A 23,712-nucleotide genomic window follows, 5' to 3' on the forward strand; every position below is an offset into this window, starting at 1 on the left:
ACCCCCCCCCCCCCCCCCCGCAGGTACGTCCCTGTGTTACACCATTACCCCTCCCTCCAGGTACGTCCCCGTGTTACACCATTACCCCCCCTCCAGGTACGTCCCCGTGTTACACCATTACCCCCCCCGCAGGTCCCCGTGTTACACCATTACCCCCCTCCAGGTACGTCCCCGTGTTACACCATTACCCCCCCGCAGGTACGTCCCTGTGTTACACCATTACCCCCCCCTCCAGGTACGTCCCTGTGTTACACCATTACCCCCCCTCCAGGTACGTCCCTGTGTTACACCATTACCCCCCCCCTCCAGGTACGTCCCCGTGTTACACCATTACCCCCCCCCCTCCAGGTACATCCCCTGTGTTACACCATTAGCCCCCCTCCAGGTATGTTCCTGTGTTACACCATTACCCCCCCCCCCCTTCCAGGTACATCCCCGTGTTACACCATTACCCCCCCCCCCCCCGCAGGTACGTCCCTGTGTTACACCATTACCCCTCCCTCCAGGTACGTCCCCGTGTTACACCATTACCCCCCCCCCTCCAGGTACGTCCCCGTGTTACACCATTACCTCCCCCCCCCCTCCAGGTACGTCCCTGTGTTACACCATTACCCCCCCTCCAGGAATGTCCCTGTGTTACACCATTACCCCCCCTCCAGGTACGTCCCTGTGTTATACCATTACCCCCCCTCCAGGTACGTCCCTGTGTTACACCATTACCCCCCCCCCCCCTCCAGGTACGTCCCTGTGTTACACCATTACCCCTCCCTCCAGGTACGTCCCCGTGTTACACCATTACCCCCCCCCTCCAGGTACGTCCCCGTGTTACACCATTACCTCCCCCCCCCCCTCCAGGTACGTCCCTGTGTTACACCATTACCCCCCCTCCAGGAATGTCCCTGTGTTACACCATTACCCCCCCTCCAGGTACGTCCCTGTGTTATACCATTACCCCCCCTCCAGGTACGTCCCTGTGTTACACCATTACCCCCCCCCCCCCAGGTATGTCCATGTGTTACACCATTACTCCCCCCCCAGGCACCTTGTTGACCTTTGTGGAACAACTTCTGTTTGTTTGTGTAGCTCTGTATGATTCATATATCTTGTTTAATATGATTCGTTTAAACAAGATATGTTAATCATTTTTAATAAGATACATGAATCATATTAAACAAGATACATCAATCATATTTAACAAGATATGAATCATATTACTCAAGCTATATGAATCATATTAAACAAGATATATGAATCATATTAAACGAGCTATATGAATCATATTAAACAAGATATATGAATCATATTAAACGAGCTATATGAATCATATTAAACAAGATATATGAATCATATTAAACAAGATATATGAATCATATTAAACAAGATATATGAATCATATTAAACGGGGTATATGAATCATATTAAACGAGGTATATGAATCATATTAAATGAGATATGTAAATCATATTAATGTGATTATTATTATTATATATCTTGTTTAATATGATGTTGTGTGATTATTGATTCATAGTCATAAACCAACATGCGCTAGTTGGATTATGCATTTTAAAAAACATTATACAAGATAACAAGATACATTAATCATATTTAACAAGATATATGAATCATATTAAACAAGATACATGAATCATATTTAACAAGATACATGAATCATATTAAACGGGGTATATGAATCATATTAAACAAGATATATGAATCATATTACTCAAGCTATATGAATCATATTTAACAAGATACATGAATCATATTTAACAAGATACATTAATCATATTTAACAAGATACATGAATCATATTTAACAAGATACATTAATCATATTTAACAAGATATATGAATCATATTACTCAAGCTATATGAATCATATTAAACAAGATATATGAATCATATTAAACGAGCTATATGAATCATATTAAACGGGGTATATGAATCATATTAAACGGGGTATATGAATCATATTAAACAAGATATATGAATCATATTTAACAAGATACATGAATCATATTTAACAAGATACATTAATCATATTTAACAAGATACATGAATCATATTTAACAAGATATATGAATCATATTTAACAAGATACATGAATCATATTAAGCAAGATATATGAATCATATTAAACAAGATATATGAATCATATTAAACGAGCTATATGAATCATATTAAACAAGATATATGAATCATATTAAACGAGCTATATGAATCATATTAAACGGGGTATATGAATCATATTAAACGAGGTATATGAATCATATTAAATGAGATATGTAAATCATATTAATGTGATTATTATTATTATATATCTTGTTTAATATGATGTTGTGTGATTATTGATTCATAGTCATAAACCAACATGCGCTAGTTGGATTATGCATTTTAAAAAACATTATTAATCAATTCATTAAATTACTAAATGTTAATTTAAAACAGAGAAACACTGTATAAGGTACAATTCTACAACAGTGTGGATGGATGGTTTCAAGTACAAGAACATTAAAACAAACCAAAATATATTTATAACTTCCAAACCAGCGTTAGTTCATTTGTATTCAGCTGGCCTCGACCACGCTGCTAATTTAGAAACCTTTGTTCTTGGACAATGGACCGCGTGATTATCAGGGTGTGTTCTAAATGACCCTCTATTTCCTGTTCAGCGCACTACTTTTCACCAGGACCCATAGGTCTAAAGTAGTGCACTATATAGGGGATATGGTGCCATTTGGGAGATAGGATTCATCCCAACATTGCCAAACAACCATGCCTGCAGCTTCCTCTCGTCTGAACAAATGGAACAATTATCATATCCGATTATGACAGGGACATGCAGCAATAAATCAACATTAAATTATGTAAATTGTGATGTCTTCTTTTAGGTTTGGTTACAGTCATTTTTTGGGGGGCCTGCATTTAGTGCAAGGGCTGGTTGCGCGTCAGCCAATAGTGTAGGTTGTTTCCAATCCACTTCCTGTTCTTGTGGCATCAGTTGGGTAACCATTCGTCATTTCAAAACAGACTAATGGACGTCTGCATGAATCAGGAGAATTATCATCTTCTTTTTTTGGGGAAGATGAGCACTTTCATTTATTAGTCATTGTTTCCCATTATGAGAGCCAATCTCTCAATCCGACCCTCTAGGCACTGATGCTGGGATCTGATCTGGAGAAGCAACATTTACCAGGGAAGGTCAGGAGCCACTTTTATCTGATCAATCACTCTTGTTCCCCCAAAATGTTTTAATTTACTGTATATCTGGGGAGTAAGGATGGGGTGAGGAGGGATGCTGGGGGGTGAGGAGGGATGCTGGGGGGTGAGGAGAGATGCTGGGAGGTGAGGAGAGATGCTGGGAGGTGAGGAGGGATGCTGGGGGTGAGGAGGGATGCTGAGGGTGAGGAGGGATGCTGGGAGGTGAGGAGGGATGCTGGGGGGTGAGGAGGAATGCTGGGGGTGAGGTGGGATGCTGGGGGGTGAGGAGGGATGCTGGGGGGTGAGGAGGGATGCTGGGGGTGAGGAGGGATACGGGAGGTGAGGGGGGATGCAGTGATGAGGAGGAATGCTGGGGGTGAGGGGGGATGCTGGGGGTGAGGGGGGATGCGGGGGGGTGAGGAGGAATGCTGGGGGTGAGGCGGGATGCGGGAGGGTGAGGAGGGATGCAGGGGGTGAGTGGGGATACGGGGGGGGGTGAGGGGGGTTAGTCTAGGCTGTAATACCTGTGATATATGGTTTGTTTGTTCTGATGTATCTCAGTTTGAAGATAGTGTTTCTGAAGCCAGTCCCACCACACGCTGAGCCACCACTGATGAAACCCTTTCTGAAGGAGGACCGGATCAATAATATACACACTGTCTGTCTCGCTCAGTACTGAGCCCTCTGTCTAAGATACAGTATCTCTCCTCCTCTCTCTGTTTCTCTCTCCTCTTTCTCTCTCTCTCCCTCTCTCTCTCCTCCTCTCTCTGTTTCTCTCTCCTCTTTCTCTCTCTCTCCCTCTCTCTCTCCTCCTCTCTCTGTTTCTCTCTTCTCTTTCTCTCTCTCTCTCTCTCTCTCTCTCTCTCTCTCCTTCTCTATCTCTCTCTCTCCTTTTCTCTCTGTTTTGCCCCTTATTTCTATCTCCATGACAACAGACTTAGTTACCCTCCATACAACATCTATCAGATCATTCATCTGTCTATCTTCTCTCTCTCTCCTCCTCCTCTCTCTGTTTCTCTCTCTCTTCTCTCTCTCCTCCAGTGCAGACGAGAGGTTTGATGCTACCTTCCACACCAACGTCCTGGTCAACTCCTCTGGGTCCTGCCAGTACATTCCACCAGGTGGGTAACCAGGTCACGTCTAGCCCTGTTCAGTTCCAGGGGTTTCTGGGTCGACACCTATGCTTTGAGGAGGGTCGCTTTAACCCAACGCTCTCTGCTACTGTATGACAAACGGTACCGGAGCGCCAAGTCTAGAACCAAAATGTTCCTGAACAGGTTCTACCCCCAAACCATAAGACTGCTGAACAACTAATCACAACTAATCAAATGGCCACCAGACTATTACACCCCCCCCCCTCCATCTGTTTTTACACTGCTGCTACTCGCTGTTTATTATCTATGTATAGTCCCATCACCCACTTTACCCCTCTACCTACATGGACAAATGACCTCGACTAACCTTTACCTCTACCTACATGGACAAATGACCTCGACTAACCTTTACCCCTACCTACATGGACAAATGACCTCGACTAACCTTTACCTCTACCTACATGGACAAATGACCTCGACTAACCTTTACCTCTACCTACATGGACAAATGACCTCGACTAACCTTTACCCCTACCTACATGGACAAATGACCTCGACTAACCTTTACCCCTCTACCTACATGGACAAATGACCTCGACTAACCTTTACCTCTACCTACATGGACAAATGACCTCGACTAACCTTTACCCCTACCTACATGGACAAATGACCTCGACTAACCTTTACCTCTACCTACATGGACAAATGACCTCGACTAACCTTTACCCCTACCTACATGGACAAATGACCTCGACTAACCTTTACCCCTACCTACATGGACAAATGACCTCGACTAACCTTTACCCCTCTACCTACATGGACAAATGACCTTGACTAACCTTTACCCCTCTACCTACATGGACAAATGACCTCGACTAACCTTTACCCCTACCTACATGGACAAATGACCTCGACTAACCTTTACCCCTCTACCTACATGGACAAATGACCTCGACTAACCTTTACCCCTACCTACATGGACAAATGACCTCGACTAACCTTTACCCCTCTACCTACATGGACAAATGACCTTGACTAACCTTTACCCCTCTACCTACATGGACAAATGACCTCGACTAACCTTTACCCCTCTACCTACATGGACAAATGACCTCGACTAACCTTTACCCCTCTACCTACATGGACAAATGACCTCGACTAACCTTTACCCCTACCTACATGGACAAATGACCTTGACTAACCTTTATCCCTCTACCTACATGGACAAATGACCTTGACTAACCTTTACCCCTCTACCTACATGGACAAATGACCTCGACTAACCTTTACCCCTACCTACATGGACAAATGACCTCGACTAACCTTTACCCCTCTACCTACATGGACAAATGACCTCGACTAACCTTTACCTCTACCTACATGGACAAATGACCTCGACTAACCTTTACCCCTACCTACATGGACAAATGACCTCGACTAACCTTTACCTCTACCTACATGGACAAATGACCTCGACTAACCTTTACCCCTACCTACATGGACAAATGACCTCGACTAACCTTTACCCCTACCTACATGGACAAATGACCTCGACTAACCTTTACCCCTCTACCTACATGGACAAATGACCTTGACTAACCTTTACCCCTCTACCTACATGGACAAATGACCTCGACTAACCTTTACCCCTACCTACATGGACAAATGACCTCGACTAACCTTTACCCCTCTACCTACATGGACAAATGACCTCGACTAACCTTTACCCCTACCTACATGGACAAATGACCTCGACTAACCTTTACCCCTCTACCTACATGGACAAATGACCTTGACTAACCTTTACCCCTCTACCTACATGGACAAATGACCTCGACTAACCTTTACCCCTCTACCTACATGGACAAATGACCTCGACTAACCTTTACCCCTCTACCTACATGGACAAATGACCTCGACTAACCTTTACCCCTACCTACATGGACAAATGACCTTGACTAACCTTTATCCCTCTACCTACATGGACAAATGACCTTGACTAACCTTTACCCCTCTACCTACATGGACAAATGACCTCGACTAACCTTTACCCCTACCTACATGGACAAATGACCTCGACTAACCTTTACCCCTACCTACATGGACAAATGACCTTGACTAACCTTTACCCCTTTACCTACATGGACAAATGACCTCAACTAACCTTTACCCCTCTACCTACATGGACAAATGACCTCGACTAACCTTTACCCCTACCTACATGGACAAATGACCTCGACTAACCTTTACCCCTCTACCTACATGGACAAATGACCTTGACTAACCTTTACCCCTCTACCTACATGGACAAATGACCTCGACTAACCTTTACCCCTACCTACATGGACAAATGACCTCGACTAACCTGTACCCCTCTACCTACATGGACAAATGACCTCGACTAACCTTTACCCCTCTACCTACATGGACAAATGACCTCGACTAACCTTTACCCCTCTACCTACATGGACAAATGACCTCGACTAACCTTTACCCCTCTACCTACATGGACAAATGACCTCGACTAACCTTTACCCCTCTACCTACATGGACAAATGACCTCGACTAACCTTTACCCCTACCTACATGGACAAATGACCTTGACTAACCTTTATCCCTCTACCTACATGGACAAATGACCTTGACTAACCTTTACCCCTCTACCTACATGGACAAATGACCTCGACTAACCTTTACCCCTACCTACATGGACAAATGACCTCGACTAACCTTTACCCCTACCTACATGGACAAATGACCTTGACTAACCTTTACCCCTTTACCTACATGGACAAATGACCTCAACTAACCTTTACCCCTCTACCTACATGGACAAATGACCTCGACTAACCTTTACCCCTACCTACATGGACAAATGACCTCGACTAACCTTTACCCCTCTACCTACATGGACAAATGACCTTGACTAACCTTTACCCCTCTACCTACATGGACAAATGACCTCGACTAACCTTTACCCCTACCTACATGGACAAATGACCTCGACTAACCTGTACCCCTCTACCTACATGGACAAATGACCTCGACTAACCTTTACCCCTCTACCTACATGGACAAATGACCTCGACTAACCTTTACCCCTCTACCTACATGGACAAATGACCTCGACTAACCTTTACCCCTCTACCTACATGGACAAATGACCTCGACTAACCTTTACCCCACACATTGACCCCTGTATGTAGCCTCATTATTGTTACTTTTTAATAATTGTTATACTTGAGTTTATTTGGTAAATATTTTCTTAACTCTTTCTTGAACTGTAAGGTTGGTTAAGGGCTTGTAGGTCAGCATTTAACTGTAAGGTTGGTTAAGGGCTTGTAGGTCAGCATTTAACTGTAAGGTTGGTTAAGGGCTTGTAGGTCAGCATTTAACTGTAAGGTTGGTTAAGGGCTTGTAGGTCAGCATTTAACTGTAAGGTTGGTTAAGGGCTTGTAGGTCAGCATTTAACTGTAAGGTTGGTTAAGGGCTTGTAGGTCAGCATTTAACTGTAAGGTTGGTTAAGGGCTTGTAGGTCAGCATTTAACTGTAAGGTTGGTTAAGGGCTTGTAGGTCAGCATTTAACTGTAAGGTTGGTTAAGGGCTTGTAGGTCAGCATTTAACTGTAAGGTTGGTTAAGGGCTTGTAGGTCAGCATTTAACTGTAAGGTTGGTTAAGGGCTTGTAGGTAAAGCATTTAACTGTAAGGTTGGTTAAGGGCTTGTAGGTCAGCATTTAACTGTAAGGTTGGTTAAGGGCTTGTAGGTCAGCATTTAACTGTAAGGTTGGTTAAGGGCTTGTAGGTCAGCATTTAACTGTAAGGTTGGTTAAGGGCTTGTAGGTCAGCATTTAACTGTAAGGTTGGTTAAGGGCTTGTAGGTAAAGCATTTAACTGTAAGGTTGGTTAAGGGCTTGTAGGTCAGCATTTAACTGTAAGGTTGGTTAAGGGCTTGTAGGCCTGCATTTAACTGTAAGGTTGGTTAAGGGCTTGTAGGTCAGCATTTAACTGTAAGGTTGGTTAAGGGCTTGTAGGTCAGCATTTAACTGTAAGGTTGCTTAAGGGCTTGTAGGTCAGCATTTAACTGTAAGGTTGGTTAAGGGCTAGTAAGTAAAGCATTTAACTGTAAGGTTGGTTAAGGGCTTGTAGGTCAGCATTTAACTGTAAGGTTGGTTAAGGGCTTGTAGGTCAGCATTTAACTGTAAGGTTGGTTAAGGGCTTGTAGGTCAGCATTTAACTGTAAGGTTGGTTAAGGGCTTGTAGGTCAGCATTTAACTGTAAGGTTGGTTAAGGGCTTGTAGGTCAGCATTTAACTGTAAGGTTGGTTAAGGGCTTGTAGGTCAGCATTTAACTGTAAGGTTGGTTAAGGGCTTGTAGGTCAGCATTTAACTGTAAGGTTGGTTAAGGGCTTGTAGGTCAGCATTTAACTGTAAGGTTGGTTAAGGGCTTGTAGGTCAGCATTTAACTGTAAGGTTGGTTAAGGGCTTGTAGGTCAGCATTTAACTGTAAGGTTGGTTAAGGGCTTGTAGGTAAAGCATTTAACTGTAAGGTTGGTTAAGGGCTTGTAGGTCAGCATTTAACTGTAAGGTTGGTTAAGGGCTTGTAGGTCAGCATTTAACTGTAAGGTTGGTTAAGGGCTTGTAGGTCAGCATTTAACTGTAAGGTTGGTTAAGGGCTTGTAGGTCAGCATTTAACTGTAAGGTTGGTTAAGGGCTTGTAGGTAAAGCATTTAACTGTAAGGTTGGTTAAGGGCTTGTAGGTCAGCATTTAACTGTAAGGTTGGTTAAGGGCTTGTAGGCCTGCATTTAACTGTAAGGTTGGTTAAGGGCTTGTAGGTCAGCATTTAACTGTAAGGTTGGTTAAGGGCTTGTAGGTCAGCATTTAACTGTAAGGTTGGTTAAGGGCTTGTAGGTCAGCATTTAACTGTAAGGTTGGTTAAGGGCTTGTAAGTAAAGCATTTAACTGTAAGGTTGGTTAAGGGCTTGTAGGTCAGCATTTAACTGTAAGGTTGGTTAAGGGCTTGTAGGTCAGCATTTAACTGTAAGGTTGGTTAAGGGCTTGTAGGTCAGCATTTAACTGTAAGGTTGGTTAAGGGCTTGTAGGTCAGCATTTAACTGTAAGGTTGGTTAAGGGCTTGTAGGTCAGCATTTAACTGTAAGGTTGGTTAAGGGCTTGTAGGTCAGCATTTAACTGTAAGGTTGGTTAAGGGCTTGTAGGTAAAGCATTTAACTGTAAGGTTGGTTAAGGGCTTGTAGGTCAGCATTTAACTGTAAGGTTGGTTAAGGGCTTGTAGGTCAGCATTTAACTGTAAGGTTGGTTAAGGGCTTGTAGGTAAAGCATTTAACTGTAAGGTTGGTTAAGGGCTTGTAGGTAAAGCATTTAACTGTAAGGTTGGTTAAGGGCTTGTAGGTCAGCATTTAACTGTAAGGTTGGTTAAGGGCTTGTAGGTCAGCATTTAACTGTAAGGTTGGTTAAGGGCTTGTAGGTCAGCATTTAACTGTAAGGTTGGTTAAGGGCTTGTAGGTCAGCATTTAACTGTAAGGTTGGTTAAGGGCTTGTAGGTCAGCATTTAACTGTAAGGTTGGTTAAGGGCTTGTAGGTCAGCATTTAACTGTAAGGTTGGTTAAGGGCTTGTAGGTCAGCATTTAACTGTAAGGTTGGTTAAGGGCTTGTAGGTCAGCATTTAACTGTAAGGTTGGTTAAGGGCTTGTAGGTCAGCATTTAACTGTAAGGTTGGTTAAGGGCTTGTAGGTCAGCATTTAACTGTAAGGTTGGTTAAGGGCTTGTAGGTAAAGCATTTAACTGTAAGGTTGGTTAAGGGCTTGTAGGTCAGCATTTAACTGTAAGGTTGGTTAAGGGCTTGTAGGTCAGCATTTAACTGTAAGGTTGGTTAAGGGCTTGTAGGTCAGCATTTAACTGTAAGGTTGGTTAAGGGCTTGTAGGTCAGCATTTAACTGTAAGGTTGGTTAAGGGCTTGTAGGTCAGCATTTAACTGTAAGGTTGGTTAAGGGCTTGTAGGTCAGCATTTAACTGTAAGGTTGGTTAAGGGCTTGTAGGTCAGCATTTAACTGTAAGGTTGGTTAAGGGCTTGTAGGTCAGCATTTAACTGTAAGGTTGGTTAAGGGCTTGTAGGTCAGCATTTAACTGTAAGGTTGGTTAAGGGCTTGTAGGTCAGCATTTAACTGTAAGGTTGGTTAAGGGCTTGTAGGTCAGCATTTAACTGTAAGGTTGGTTAAGGGCTTGTAGGTAAAGCATTTAACTGTAAGGTTGGTTAAGGGCTTGTAGGTCAGCATTTAACTGTAAGGTTGGTTAAGGGCTTGTAGGTCAGCATTTAACTGTAAGGTTGGTTAAGGGCTTGTAGGTAAAGCATTTAACTGTAAGGTTGGTTAAGGGCTTGTAGGTCAGCATTTAACTGTAAGGTTGGTTAAGGGCTTGTAGGTCAGCATTTAACTGTAAGGTTGGTTAAGGGCTTGTAGGTCAGCATTTAACTGTAAGGTTGGTTAAGGGCTTGTAGGTCAGCATTTAACTGTAAGGTTGGTTAAGGGCTTGTAGGTCAGCATTTAACTGTAAGGTTGGTTAAGGGCTTGTAGGTCAGCATTTAACTGTAAGGTTGGTTACGGGCTTGTAGGTCAGCATTTAACTGTAAGGTTGGTTAAGGGCTTGTAGGTCAGCATTTAACTGTAAGGTTGGTTAAGGGCTTGTAGGTCAGCATTTAACTGTAAGGTTGGTTAAGGGCTTGTAGGTCAGCATTTAACTGTAAGGTTGGTTAAGGGCTTGTAGGTCAGCATTTAACTGTAAGGTTGGTTAAGGGCTTGTAGGTAAAGCATTTAACTGTAAGGTTGGTTAAGGGCTTGTAGGTCAGCATTTAACTGTAAGGTTGGTTAAGGGCTTGTAGGTCAGCATTTAACTGTAAGGTTGGTTAAGGGCTTGTAGGTAAAGCATTTAACTGTAAGGTTGGTTAAGGGCTTGTAGGTAAAGCATTTAACTGTAAGGTTGTATTCGACGCGTGCGACAAAGTTTGATTTGATTTGAAGTGCATTATCTTGAATGTTTACTCAGCAATAGAAAATCATCGACAGAAATCAACGATGGCAAAATGTGAATATGACAAGACTGCCCACTCCTCCTTCTCCTTCTCCTTCTCCTTCTCCTCATCCTCTCCTCTCCTCTCCTCTCCTTCCCCCAGGTATCCTGAAGAGTACATGCTATATCGATGTTCGCTGGTTCCCCTTCGACGTCCAGAAGTGTGATCTGAAGTTTGGCTCGTGGACCTACAACGGCTGGCTGCTGGACCTCCAGATCCTGGACGTAGACATCTCCTCATACATCCCCAACGGAGAGTGGGATCTCGTGGGTAAGAGACTTAAGGAGTGTCACCCTGGAACTCTCTGGAGGAAATCAGAGTCAACACTCCTCCTGGTGAGCTACTGGGAGTGCAGGCTTTTGTTCCAGACCTGTCCACCAGTAAGCAGACTGCATCGCTCTAGTCAAATCGAATAAATCTTTATTTATAGTGCACATTCCATACAATGTGGATTACACATTCTGTGCTTACAGTAGATGTCTGACAGAATGCAGCCCTGTTTTAGGAGGTGTCTGCGTCCCATGTCTCTCTGATCCTGAGTGTTCTGGCCCCTGGGCTAGACAGACAATTATTGAGCCCGGTGTTACGCCTCTTATCCTGCTGCCTGATTTATTCTGTTTCAGTTCCTGGTCCCCTGGGCTAGACAGCCAATCAATGTCCAGCTCTGAGTGTGACCGAGCCAGGTGGTGTTACGCCTCTTATCCTGCTTCCTGATTTATTCTGTTTCAGTTCCTGGTCCCCTGGGCTAGACAGCCAATCAATGTCCAGCTCTGAGTGTGACCGAGCCAGGTGGTGTTACGCCTCTTATCCTGCTTCCTGATTTATTCTGTTTCAGTTCCTGGTCCCCTGGGCTAGACAGCCAATCAATGTCCAGCTCTGAGTGTGACCGAGCCAGGTGGTGTTACGCCTCTTATCCTGCTGCCTGATTTATTCTGTTTCAGTTCCTGGTCCCCTGGGCTAGACAGCCAATCAATGTCCAGCTCTGAGTGTGACCGAGCCAGGCGGTGTTACGCCTCTTATCCTGCTGCCTGATTTATTCTGTTTCAGTTCCTGGTCCCCTGGGCTAGACAGCCAATCAATGTCCAGCTCTGAGTGTGACCGAGCCAGGTGGTGTTACGGGTCTATTCTCCTCCCTGAACTACGCTGTTCCCATGTCATCTATTATTGGATGGATGGTGGCAACGTGCCTCTGGTCTCAGATGGATGCCTTAGTAGTGTTGGAATGCCAGTGGCGAAAAGTACTTAACAAAAAATACTTGAATGTATTACTTAAGTAATTTTTTGGGGGGGTATCTGTTCTTTACTTTACTATTTATATTTCTGACTTTTACTTCACTACAATGTACTTCACTACATTCCTAAAGAAAATAATGTTTTTACTCCATACATTTTCCCTGACATCCAAAAGTACTAATTGCATGTTGAATGTTTAACAGGACAGGAAAATGATCTCATTCACACACGTATCAAGAGAACATCCCTGGTCTTCTCTACTGCCTCTGATCTGGTGGACTCACTAAACTCACTAAACACATGCTTGGTTTGTAAATGATGTCTGAGTGCTGGAGTGGGCCCCTGGCTATCCGTAAATTAAAATACTAGAAAATCTGGTTTGCTTAATATGTTGAATTTGAAATAATTTATGGCTTTTACTTTTGATACTTTTTATATTAGTATATTTAAAACCAGATATTCACATAATTTTACTGGGTGACTTTCACTCAAGAATGATAACTGGGTGTTTATCCCCACGCCTGGAGAATGCCGGCTTGGCCTGTGACTGCCTGGTGTTTACACACACACACACACACACACACACACACAAAAATAATTCCCTCCCTCATACACCCAGTACGCAGCTGGCTGTATGTAACCAGGGGGTGTGAGGTGACAGCTGGCCCAGGAAAGGCTCACTAGATTGGGGCACAGCCAGCCAGCCAGGCTCAGCTCCAGAAACAGCCCTGGTGCCTCTGCCAGAAAAGGTGCAATCCTGGGGCTCTGTTTAGAGTTTAGCGATAGGACCCTTGGTTACGGTCCTATACACACACATGTATGGACACACACACACACACACACACACACAAACGGTTTTCAGATGCTAGGTTTTAATCAGTTAAAAGAACAATACTTCATTTGGAGTGATGAGTCTGAAATCCTCAAACTCACTAACCAATCAGTGCTCTGCTAGATGTCCTACAATGATTAAAGCCCATCAGAGTGATTGAACCATTTCAATTTCTCCTTGACAGACACACCCCACCCCACACACACACCCCACCCCACACACACACACACCCCACACACACACCACACACACACACACACACACCCCACACACACACACACAGAGACCATTGTGCAATATTAATGCGTGGGAATTAGATGTACATTACGGAGAGTGAGGCAGGAGACACTACAGAATCCACACACAGAGGACAAGGTGCATGAGGAGATTCATCTCAACATGAATCTGATATTTAGTTTGGGGTCATTTGGAAAAGTGGACGTTTTGAGACAGTTTGTGAAGGTAATTTCTGCCTCCAGCATACCTTGTCACGCTGTCTTTCAGTTTTACCTTATCAGGAAGTTGTGTGATATGAAGTCTAAAGGTCATCTCACAATGCCAGACTCTGCAGAATGCTGGAAATCAGGGATTCATCTCAAATCTGATGGAGGTGTTCATATGTTCTGTAATCGTTGTCCATCTAACCTGCCCCCCCCCCCCCACCCCCCCGCCCCTCCTCCCAGGTGTCCCAGTGAAGCATAACGAGCTGTATTATGACTGCTGTAAGGAGCCCTAACCTGCCCCCCCCCCCTCCTCCCAGGTGTCCCAGTGAAGCGTAACGAGCTGTATTATGACTGCTGTAAGGAGCCCTAACCTGCCCCCCCCCCCCTCCTCCCAGGTGTCCCAGTGAAGCATAACGAGCTGTATTATGACTGCTGTAAGGAGCCCTAACCTGCCCCCCCCCCCTCCTCCCAGGTGTCCCAGTGAAGCGTAACGAGCTGTATTATGACTGCTGTAAGGAGCCCTAACCTGCCCCCACTCTCCTCCCAGGTGTCCCAGTAAAGCGTAACGAGCTGTATTATGACTGCTGTAAGGAGCACTAACCTGCCCCCCCCCTCCTCCCAGGTGTCCCAGTGAAGCATAACGAGCTGTATTATGACTGCTGTAAGGAGCCCTAACCTGCCCCCACCCCTCCTCCCAGGTGTCCCAGTGAAGCATAACGAGCTGTATTATGACTGCTGTAAGGAGCCCTAACCTGCCCCCCCCCCCCCGCCCCTCCTCCCAGGTGTCCCAGTGAAGCATAACGAGCTGTATTATGACTGCTGTAAGGAGCCCTAACCTGCCCCCCCCCCCCCCCTCCCAGGTGTCCCAGTGAAGCGTAACGAGCTGTATTATGACTGCTGTAAGGAGCCCTAACCTGCCCCCCCCCCTCCTCCCAGGTGTCCCAGTGAAGCATAACGAGCTGTATTATGACTGCTGTAAGGAGCCCTAACCTGCCCCCCCCCCTCTCCTCCCAGGTGTCCCAGTGAAGCGTAACGAGCTGTATTATGACTGCTGTAAGGAGCCCTAACCTGCCCCCCCCCCCCCCCCCCTCTCCTCCCAGGTGTCCCAGTGAAGCGTAACGAGCTGTATTATGACTGCTGTAAGGAGCCCTAACCTGCCCCCCCTCCTCCCAGGTGTCCCAGTGAAGCGTAACGAGCTGTATTATGACTGCTGTAAGGAGCCCTAACCTGCCCCCCCCCCCCTCCCAGGTGTCCCAGTGAAGCGTAACGAGCTGTATTATGACTGCTGTAAGGAGCCCTACCCTGATGTCACCTTCACTGTCACCATGAGGAGGAGAACACTGTACTACGGTCTCAACCTGCTCATCCCCTGTGTCCTCATCTCTGGCCTAGCCCTGCTGGTCTTCCTGCTGCCTGCAGACTCTGGAGAGAAGATCTCCCTGGGTGAGAGGAGGGGTCCACACACAGGACAGGAATGTACACAGGCACACACACACAGAGACACACGCAGAGACACACGCAGAGACACACGCAGAGACACACGCAGAGACACACAGAGACACACAGAGACACACACACCTCATTCTGTGAGGACAGTGTGGGCGCATGGTACACTAATCCTTTAATTTTCCTTCCTTTATGCTAATTCTGATATTATGCTTTGAATAAGGCTTTATGTCAACCAGTATTCTAATGAGGCTTTATGTCAACCAGTATTCTAATAAGGCTTTATGCCAACCAGTACTCTAATAAGGTTTTATGTCAACCAGTATTCTAATGAGGCTTTATGCCAACCAGTATTCTAATAAGGCTTTATGCCAACCAGTACTCTAATAAGGCTTTATGCCAACCAGTATTCTAATAAGGCTTTATGTCAACCAGTATTCTAATAAGGCTTTATGGTTGAAAGACATGAAAGCTATAATTCTGCCTGACTGAGTGTCTGACTAACTGACCTCACCATATCTTGGTTGAAAGACATGAAAGCTGTGATTCCTCTGAGAGTAGAGGTGAGCTGTAGCTGTTCTTTATGTTCTCCTCTCTATGTCCCTTATCCTTCTCTACCCCCATCCATCTCTCCCTCTCTACCCCCACCCTTCTCTCTCTCTACCCCCATCCATCTCTCCCTCTCTACCCCCACCCTTCTCCCTCTCTACCCCCACCCATCTCTCCCTCTCTACCCCCACCCTTCTCCCTCTCTACCCCCACCCTTCTCTCCCTCTCTAACCCCACCCATCTCTCCCTCTCTACCTCCACCCTTCTCTCTCTCTCTACTCCAACCCCCCTCCCTCTCTACCCCCACCCTTCTCCCTCTCTACCCCCACCCTTCTCTCCCTCTCTACCCCCACCCATCTCTCCATCTCTACCTCCACCCTTCTCTCTCTCTCTACTCCAACCCCCCTCCCTCTCTACCCCCATCCATCTCTCCCTCTCTACCCCCACCCTTCTCCCTCTCTACCCCCACCCTTCTCTCCCTCTCTACCCCCACCCTTCTCTCCCTCTCTACCCCCACCCATCTCTCCCTCTCTACCTCCACCCTTCTCTCCCTCTCTACTCCAACCCCCCTCCCTCTCTACTCCAACCCACCTCCCTCTCTACCTCCACCCTTCTCTCTCCCTCTCTACTCCAACCCCCCTCCCTCTCTACTCCAACCCCCCTCCCTCTCTACCTCCACCCTTCTCTCTCCCTCTCTACTCCAACCCCCCTCCCTCTCTACTCCAACCCCCCTCCCTCTCTACCTCCACCCTTCTCTCTCTCTCTACTCCAAACCCCATCCCTCTCTACTTCAACCCCCCTCCCTCTCTACCTCCACCCTTCTCTCCCTCTCTACTCCAACCCCCTCCCTCTCTACCTCCACCCTTCTCTCCCTCTCTACTCCAACCCCCCTCCCTCTCTACTCCAACCCCCCTCTCTCTCTACTCCAACCCCCCTCCCTCTCTACTCCAACCCCCCTCCCTCTCTACAACCCCACTCCCTCTCTACTCCAACCCCCCTCCCTCTCTACTCCAACCCCCCTCCCTCTCTACTCCAACCCCACTCCCTCTCTACTCCACCCCCCCCCCCCCCCCTCTGTTAGTGTCATTTAATTATACCAATGTGTTTTCATTAATTCAATTCCCTTAATCTATTTTATGAGAATTTGTAAGATTCTTGTTTGTATAAAATAGACGGAGACCAGTCTTATCAATAATAGATCAAATAATTTATTCTCGGAGCGCACTGCCACGTTTCCACGAGCAACAGTTTATATACAATAACATGACGTCATTTCATTGCTTCTAGAATGAATCTCCTCCTCTCGACCGAGACAAAGGAACTTTAAAAGTTCATTCAAAGTTCATTCTGACCCACTAGCACACACACAGGACACACAACACAACTGAATTAACTCTTGACCCCTCACCATTATCGATCACCACTTAGCTGACAGTTCTAGTTAACAGAAAACCTAGGAATGCACTCACTGCCTTAACTAAAACACCTCAGAGCTCAGTTTCATCGGTTCAACCATAGTCTAAACACCTTTTCTGCTTACTTAAAAACCCTCACTCCTAATCTCCTCCAACCTGGCTGGAATGGTATTTATTTAAATGTAATTACCCCGTTTCAGGCTCCACAATCCCTTCTTATGAACTCATATTGTTCATCAGATATAATAAAACAGAGTATAAGTTTACTTAGCTACAGTTCTATTTAAAATGAGGATAATGTTTATTCATTTATTCATAATATTCCTAACACCCTCTCTACCTCTACCCTTCTCTCTCTCTCTACCCCCACCCATCTCTCCCTCTCTACCCCCACCCTTCTCCCTCTCTACCAAAACCCATCTCTCCCTCTCTATCCTTTCCCTCTCTCCCCCAACCCCCCTCCCTCTCTCCCCCAACCTCCCTCCCTCTCTCCCCCCTCCCTCTCTCCCCCAACCTCCCTCCCTCTCTACCCCCACCCATCTCTCACGCTCTCCCCCCTCCCTCTCTCCCCCAACCCCCCCCTCTCTACCCCAACCCCCCTCCCTCTCTCCCCCCTCCCTCTCTCTCCCCTCCCTCTCTCCCCCAACCTCCCTCCCTCTCTACTCCCTCCCTCTCTCCTCCCTCCCTCTCTCACCCCTCCCTCTCTCCCCCAACCTCCCTCCCTCTCTCCTCCCTCCCTCTCTCCCCCCTCCCTCTCTACTCCAACCCCCCTCCCTCTCTCCCCCCTCCCTCTCTCCTCCCTCCCTCTCTCCCCTCCCTCTCTCCCCCAACCTCACTCCCTCTCTACCCCCATCCATCTCTCCCGCTCTCCTCTCTCCCCCCTCCCTCTCTCTCCCCTCCCTCTCTCCCCCAACCTCCCTCCCTCTCTCCCCCATCCCTCTCTCCCCCCTCCCTCTCTCTCCCCTCCCTCTCTCCCCCAACCTCCCTCCCTCTCTCCTCCCTTCCTCTCTCCCCCTCCCTCTCTACTCCAACCCCCCTCCCTCTCTCCACCTCTCCCTCTCTCCTCCCTCCCTCTCTCCCCATCCCTCTCTCCTCCCTCCCTCTCTCCCCCATCCCTCTCTCCTCCCTCCCTCTCTCCCCCCTCCCTCTCTACTCCAACCCCCCTCCCTCTCTCCCCCCTCCCTCTCTCCTCCCTCCCTCTCTCCCCCCTCCCTCTCTCCCCCCTCCCTCTCTCCCCCAGGTATCACTGTGTTGCTGTCTCTGACTGTCTTCATGTTGCTGGTAGCAGAAATCATGCCGGCTACGTCAGACTCTGTTCCTCTCATCGGTAAAGTATTGATCCTCTATTGACTCATCAGTGATTTATTGAGGTTTGCAGAAGCACTATTGTATTTTACATGATTACGCTCATACAAGTTGTGAATTGATTGGTGGTTCAATATCATCACTAGATACCAAGCTAAATCATGAAACCAATTCAAACTCATGTGTTCCTTCTTTAGGCCTGTTTGCTATGCCCGTATTTCTTGCAGTGGAGGCTGGTGAGGGGAGGATGACTCATAACAATGGCTGAAATGGAGTGAATGGAACAGTATCCAACAGGTGTTTTGGATCCCATTCCACTCCACCCCAGATGTTATTATGAGCTGTCCTCCCCTCACCAGCATCCACTGCTTTCTTGGTAAGTTGACCACACACAGTGAAGTATAGAATAGCCAGTCATAAACCCAGTGTAAAACCCCACGACCAAACATCTAACTAATAGGGTTTCCACACGACACACCTCATTCTTATTACAGCGCTGAGGTCTTCTGTTTTCCCTTCTAGCAGCCGATGTTTACCTCAGGCTTTAATCAGCTAGACAGGAGAGGTGTAGAAGGAACTGCGTGACTGCTTCCCAAATGGCTCCCTATTCCCTATTTAGTGCACTACTGGTCAAAAGTAGTGCACCATGTAGGGAATAGGGTGCCAGTACATGATTGATGGAAGGAATCAATAGCCAGGAAAGAGAGGAGACGTTGATAGAATGAAGAGCTCAGAGGGCTGACAGGGTGTTAGGGATGTTACCACCTCAGGCAGACAGGTGGTTACTGTTCTCATCTCCTGCTAAAATGCCTCTCTCTCTTAATCTCTCTCTCTCTTAATCTCTCTCTCTCTTTATCTCTCTCTCTCTCTCTTAATCTCTCTCTCTCTTTATCTCTCTCTCTCTCTTTATCCTTCTTTTTCCCTATTTCTACCTCTCTTTATCTTTCTCTCTCCTCTTTCGATCTCATTCTCTCTCTCTCTCTCTCTCTCTCTCTCACCTTGTTCTATTCATCTTGTTCTCTTTCTCTCTCTATCCTGAAGCAGCATAACCTGTTAATCACCTGTTTAAAATACCTCTCTCTTTTCTACCTTTCCTCATCCATCTCTTTCCAGTGTTCTATCATCTATATCTCTATGTTCCTGCCCAGTACTTTCCAGTGTTCTATATCTCTATGTTCCTGCCCAGTATTCTATAATCTATATCTCTGTTTCTGCCCAGTACTTTCTAGTATTCTATTATTTCTATTTCTATGTGTTCCAGCCCACTACAATGATTTCTAATATTGATATCTATAATCTAAATGTCTGTTGTTGCAGGCCAGTATTTTTCCTTCGCCATGATGATCGTGGGTCTCTCTCTCGTCGTCACGGTTCTCGTTCTACAGTTCCACCATCACGACCCTCACGGGGTAAAGATGCCTAAATGGGTAGGTAACCACGGTCACATTACATTTCCCGCTAACCTCTTTGTGTCATGTCCTCTTTAACTGACGCCTTCAGTCGTAGACTAGTTCCGGTTCATGTCTGCCGCGGAAAAATACATTGCAGTTGCCTTAGTGGTCCTTGCCTCTGGTTGTGATTAGAGTAGAGGAGTTGTAGATGTCGTGGAGCAGTTGAAGCTCAGTTTGTTTGTCATTCGTGTGACTTCACCAACTCTGATCCTGTAGTACCACAGTGTGTACAAGGGGATGGTGTCCACAACACCTTAGACTCATCTTAGAGTGTCTTCAGTTCCTCCCCAAAGTGGGAATTGTCAGAGGAAGGGGAGGAGTGTTCATGTAATTTATTTATTTTTTTTTACCTTTATTTAACCAGGCAAGTCAGTTAAGAACAAATTCTTATTTTCAATGACGGCCTGGGAACAGTGGGTTAACTGCCTGTTCAGGGGCAGAACGACAGATTTGTACCTTGTCAGCTCGGGGGTTTGAACTCACAACCTTCCGGTTACTAGTCCAACGCTCTAACCACTAGGCTACCCTGCCGCCCCATGTAAGAGCAGCAACACAGTCAAATCCTGTCATACAAGAAAACCACAAATACATGTTATCCCAGGACACGTCACAAGAATGAAAGAGTAACACAAGTACCAGATCACGCCAACTTCTTCGCTAGACAGCTCATTGCTCATCGACTAGGCCGATGTCATCTCATCTCACATCTTAAAGTGTCAGTCCACTTCCCTCCAATATTCACACGATCCCGTAGAGCGTTGGAGCACAGAGTGGATGAAGCTCAAAGTCATAGAGACGGCTCATTGACTAGGCCGATGTCATCGTAACATATGTCACTTCCTGAAGTGTCACTTCTGCCCTGGCAGACAAACTGGTGCCTGAGGGGATGACGAGCTCTCACAGACAGGCCAGACATGTTTTAAACATCAACCATCTACAGCCCGGTAGAGCCTCTCTGTCTCATAGTCTGCCGGTGTACATCTGAAGACCTGGTCTACCTCTGAATATCCTTGTATATCTGAAGACCTGGTCTACCTCTGAATATCCTTGTACATCTGAAGACCTGGTCTACCTCTGAATATCCTTGTATATCTGAAGACCTGGTCTACCTCTGAATATCCTTGTACATCTGAAGACCTGGTCTACCTCTGAATATCCTTGTACATCTGAAGACCTGGTCTACCTCTGAATATCCTTGTATATCTGAACACCTGGTCTACCTCTGAATATCCTTGTATATCTGAAGACCTGGTCTACCTCTCAATATCCTTGTACATCTGAAGACCTGGTCTACCTCTGAATATCCTTGTACATCTGAAGACCTGGTCTACCTCTCAATATCCTTGTATATCTGAAGACCTGGTCTACCTCTAAATATCCGTGTACATCTGAAGACCTGGTCTACCTCTGAATATCCTTGTATATCTGAAGACCTGGTCTACCTCTAAATATCCGTGTACATCTGTGCCTTAAAGCGTTATCTATGGCTGTTCTTTGTCAACAATGTAATGTGTCCATGACGTATGTGTTTATTGCTTTTTTACCGTAAATGTAAAAAGAAAAGGCAAAATGTTTAATATCAGTACAAACTGTCCCTTTTTGGGAGCTGCCACCTTTCTCTGTCTTCACCTTTCTCTCCTCTCCCCCTTTTTCTCCATCTCTCCTCCCACACTCTCTCTCTCTCTCCTCCCACTCTGTCTCTCTCTCCTCCCACTCTCTCTCTCTCTCCTCCCATTCTCTCTCTCTCTCTCTCTCTCTCTCCTCCCACTCTCTCTCCTCCACTCTCTCTCTCTCTCTCCTCCCACTCTCTCTCTCTCTCTCCTCCCACTCTCTCTCTCTCTCTCTCTCTCTCTCTCTCTCTCTCCTCCCACTCTCTCTCTCTCTCTCTACTCCCACTCTTTCTCTCTCCTCCCTCTCTCTCTCTCTCTCCTCCCCCCTGCCTCCACTACCTCTCTCTCTCTCTCTCTCTCTCTCTCTCCTCCCCCCTGCCTCCACTACCTCTCTAGATGCGAGTCATCCTCCTCAACTGGTGTGCCTGGTTCCTCCGCATGAAGAAGCCTGGTGAGGAACGCAAGACGACCACCAGCTCCACCGTCACCGCCAACACCAATACTACCCCCAGCTTTGCCACAGGAGGCTACAAGTACTCCCACCCTCCCCCTCACCACGCCAGCACCAGCTCCATCCAGATGGGCTCCATCCCTGGGGGACAGCCCTCCAATACCTCAACCACCAACGGCAACATGAACCTGTACTTCGGCTACCACTCTGTGGGTATGGGAGGGATGGGATCCTTAGGAGGGTCTCATGATAACCCCTGCTGCCCGCCTAGCAGTGACTCTTCAGGGGTTGGGGTCTGCAGTGGAGGGGCTGGGGGTGGTAGTCAGACCACGGGGACAGGCGGAACGTGTTCCCCCAACGAGGCGCTACTCTCTGACCGGGACGCGGGGATCCTCCGGAGGTTGACGGTGGACCAGATCCCGGAGATCGGGCGGATCCTGGAGGAAGTTCATTTCATCGCCCAGAGGTTCAGGGAGCAGGACGAGGGAGAGGCGGTCTGCAGCGAGTGGAAGTTTGCGGCGGCAGTCGTGGATCGTCTTTGTCTCGTGGCGTTCACCATCTTCTCCATCATCGGCACGTTCACCATCCTCATGTCGGCGCCCAACTTCCTAGAGGCTGTGACCAAGGATTACCTCACATAATGTGGCTTTTATCTCAGCTGGCTAATTGGGCTAACGCTAATGAACACTGTAGCTAATTGGGCTAACGCTAATGAACACTGTAGCTAATTGGGCTAACGCTAATGAACACTGTAGCTAATTGGCTAACGCTAACTAGCGCTTTAGCTATAATACTAAACAATATAAACTGTAGCTAACCGCCTCTACTCTGTGAAGCCACTGAAAACCACCTCCCACAGTTTTGAGATAAAATAATCTCTAGAGTTATGACTATTTATGACACCAGTACTTGGAACACCAATGTCTATATTTTGATAATGGGTGTGGATAATTATGGTGATATACAGTATATCTTCCATGTGGGTGTGTTTACTGTCAAAATGGCTACTGTAGCTGTAGTGAACGCTTACCAATCGTTCAGTAACAGTACTGTCAACATGACTTCTGTAGCTCTAGTCGATGCTTACCAATCGTTCAGTAACAGTACTGTCAACATGGCTTCTGTAGCTCTAGTCGATGCTTACCACTCGTTCAGTAACAGTACTGTCAACATGGCTTCCGTAGCTCTAGTCGATGCTTACCACTCGTTCAGTAACAGTACTGTCAACATGGCTTCCGTAGCTCTAGTCGATGCTTACCAATCGTTCAGTAACAGTACTGTCAACATGGCTTCCGTAGCTGTAGTCGATGCTTACCACTCGTTCAGTAACAGTACTGTCAACATGGCTTCCGTAGCTCTAGTCGATGCTTACCACTCGTTCAGTAACGGTACTGTCAACATGGCTTCTGTAACTCTAGTCGATGCTTACCACTCGTTCAGTAACGGTACTGTCAACATGGCTTCTGTAACTCTAGTTGATGCTTACCACTCGTTCAGTAACAGTACTGTCAACATGGCTTCTGTAGCTCTAGTCGATGCTTACCACTCGTTCAGTAACGGTACTGTCAACATGGCTTCCGTAGCTCTAGTCAATGCTTACCA

At 46.5% G+C, this 23,712-nt stretch overlaps 1 protein-coding gene across 1 annotated transcript in view; it reads left to right on the forward strand.

Annotated features, from left to right (window-relative positions):
• The window catches only part of LOC110497205 (neuronal acetylcholine receptor subunit alpha-7), an 83,054-nt gene extending 60,132 nt beyond the window's left edge, over positions 1-22,922 (forward strand). The window contains exons 5-10 of the mRNA XM_090188033.1: positions 4,242-4,321; positions 11,478-11,645; positions 15,132-15,326; positions 18,534-18,620; positions 19,916-20,025; positions 22,056-22,922. Coding sequence (XP_090044159.1) covers positions 4,242-4,321; positions 11,478-11,645; positions 15,132-15,326; positions 18,534-18,620; positions 19,916-20,025; positions 22,056-22,751 — 1,336 coding nt within the window. The 3' untranslated portion in view covers positions 22,752-22,922. The remainder of the gene's footprint in view (positions 1-4,241; positions 4,322-11,477; positions 11,646-15,131; positions 15,327-18,533; positions 18,621-19,915; positions 20,026-22,055) is intronic.
• The last annotated feature ends 790 nt before the right edge of the window (positions 22,923-23,712 follow it).

The sequence above is a fragment of the Oncorhynchus mykiss genome, chromosome 10 (assembly GCF_057628025.1).
Source record: "Oncorhynchus mykiss isolate SJ-2025 chromosome 10, ASM5762802v1, whole genome shotgun sequence".
Lineage (NCBI taxonomy): Eukaryota > Metazoa > Chordata > Actinopteri > Salmoniformes > Salmonidae > Oncorhynchus > Oncorhynchus mykiss.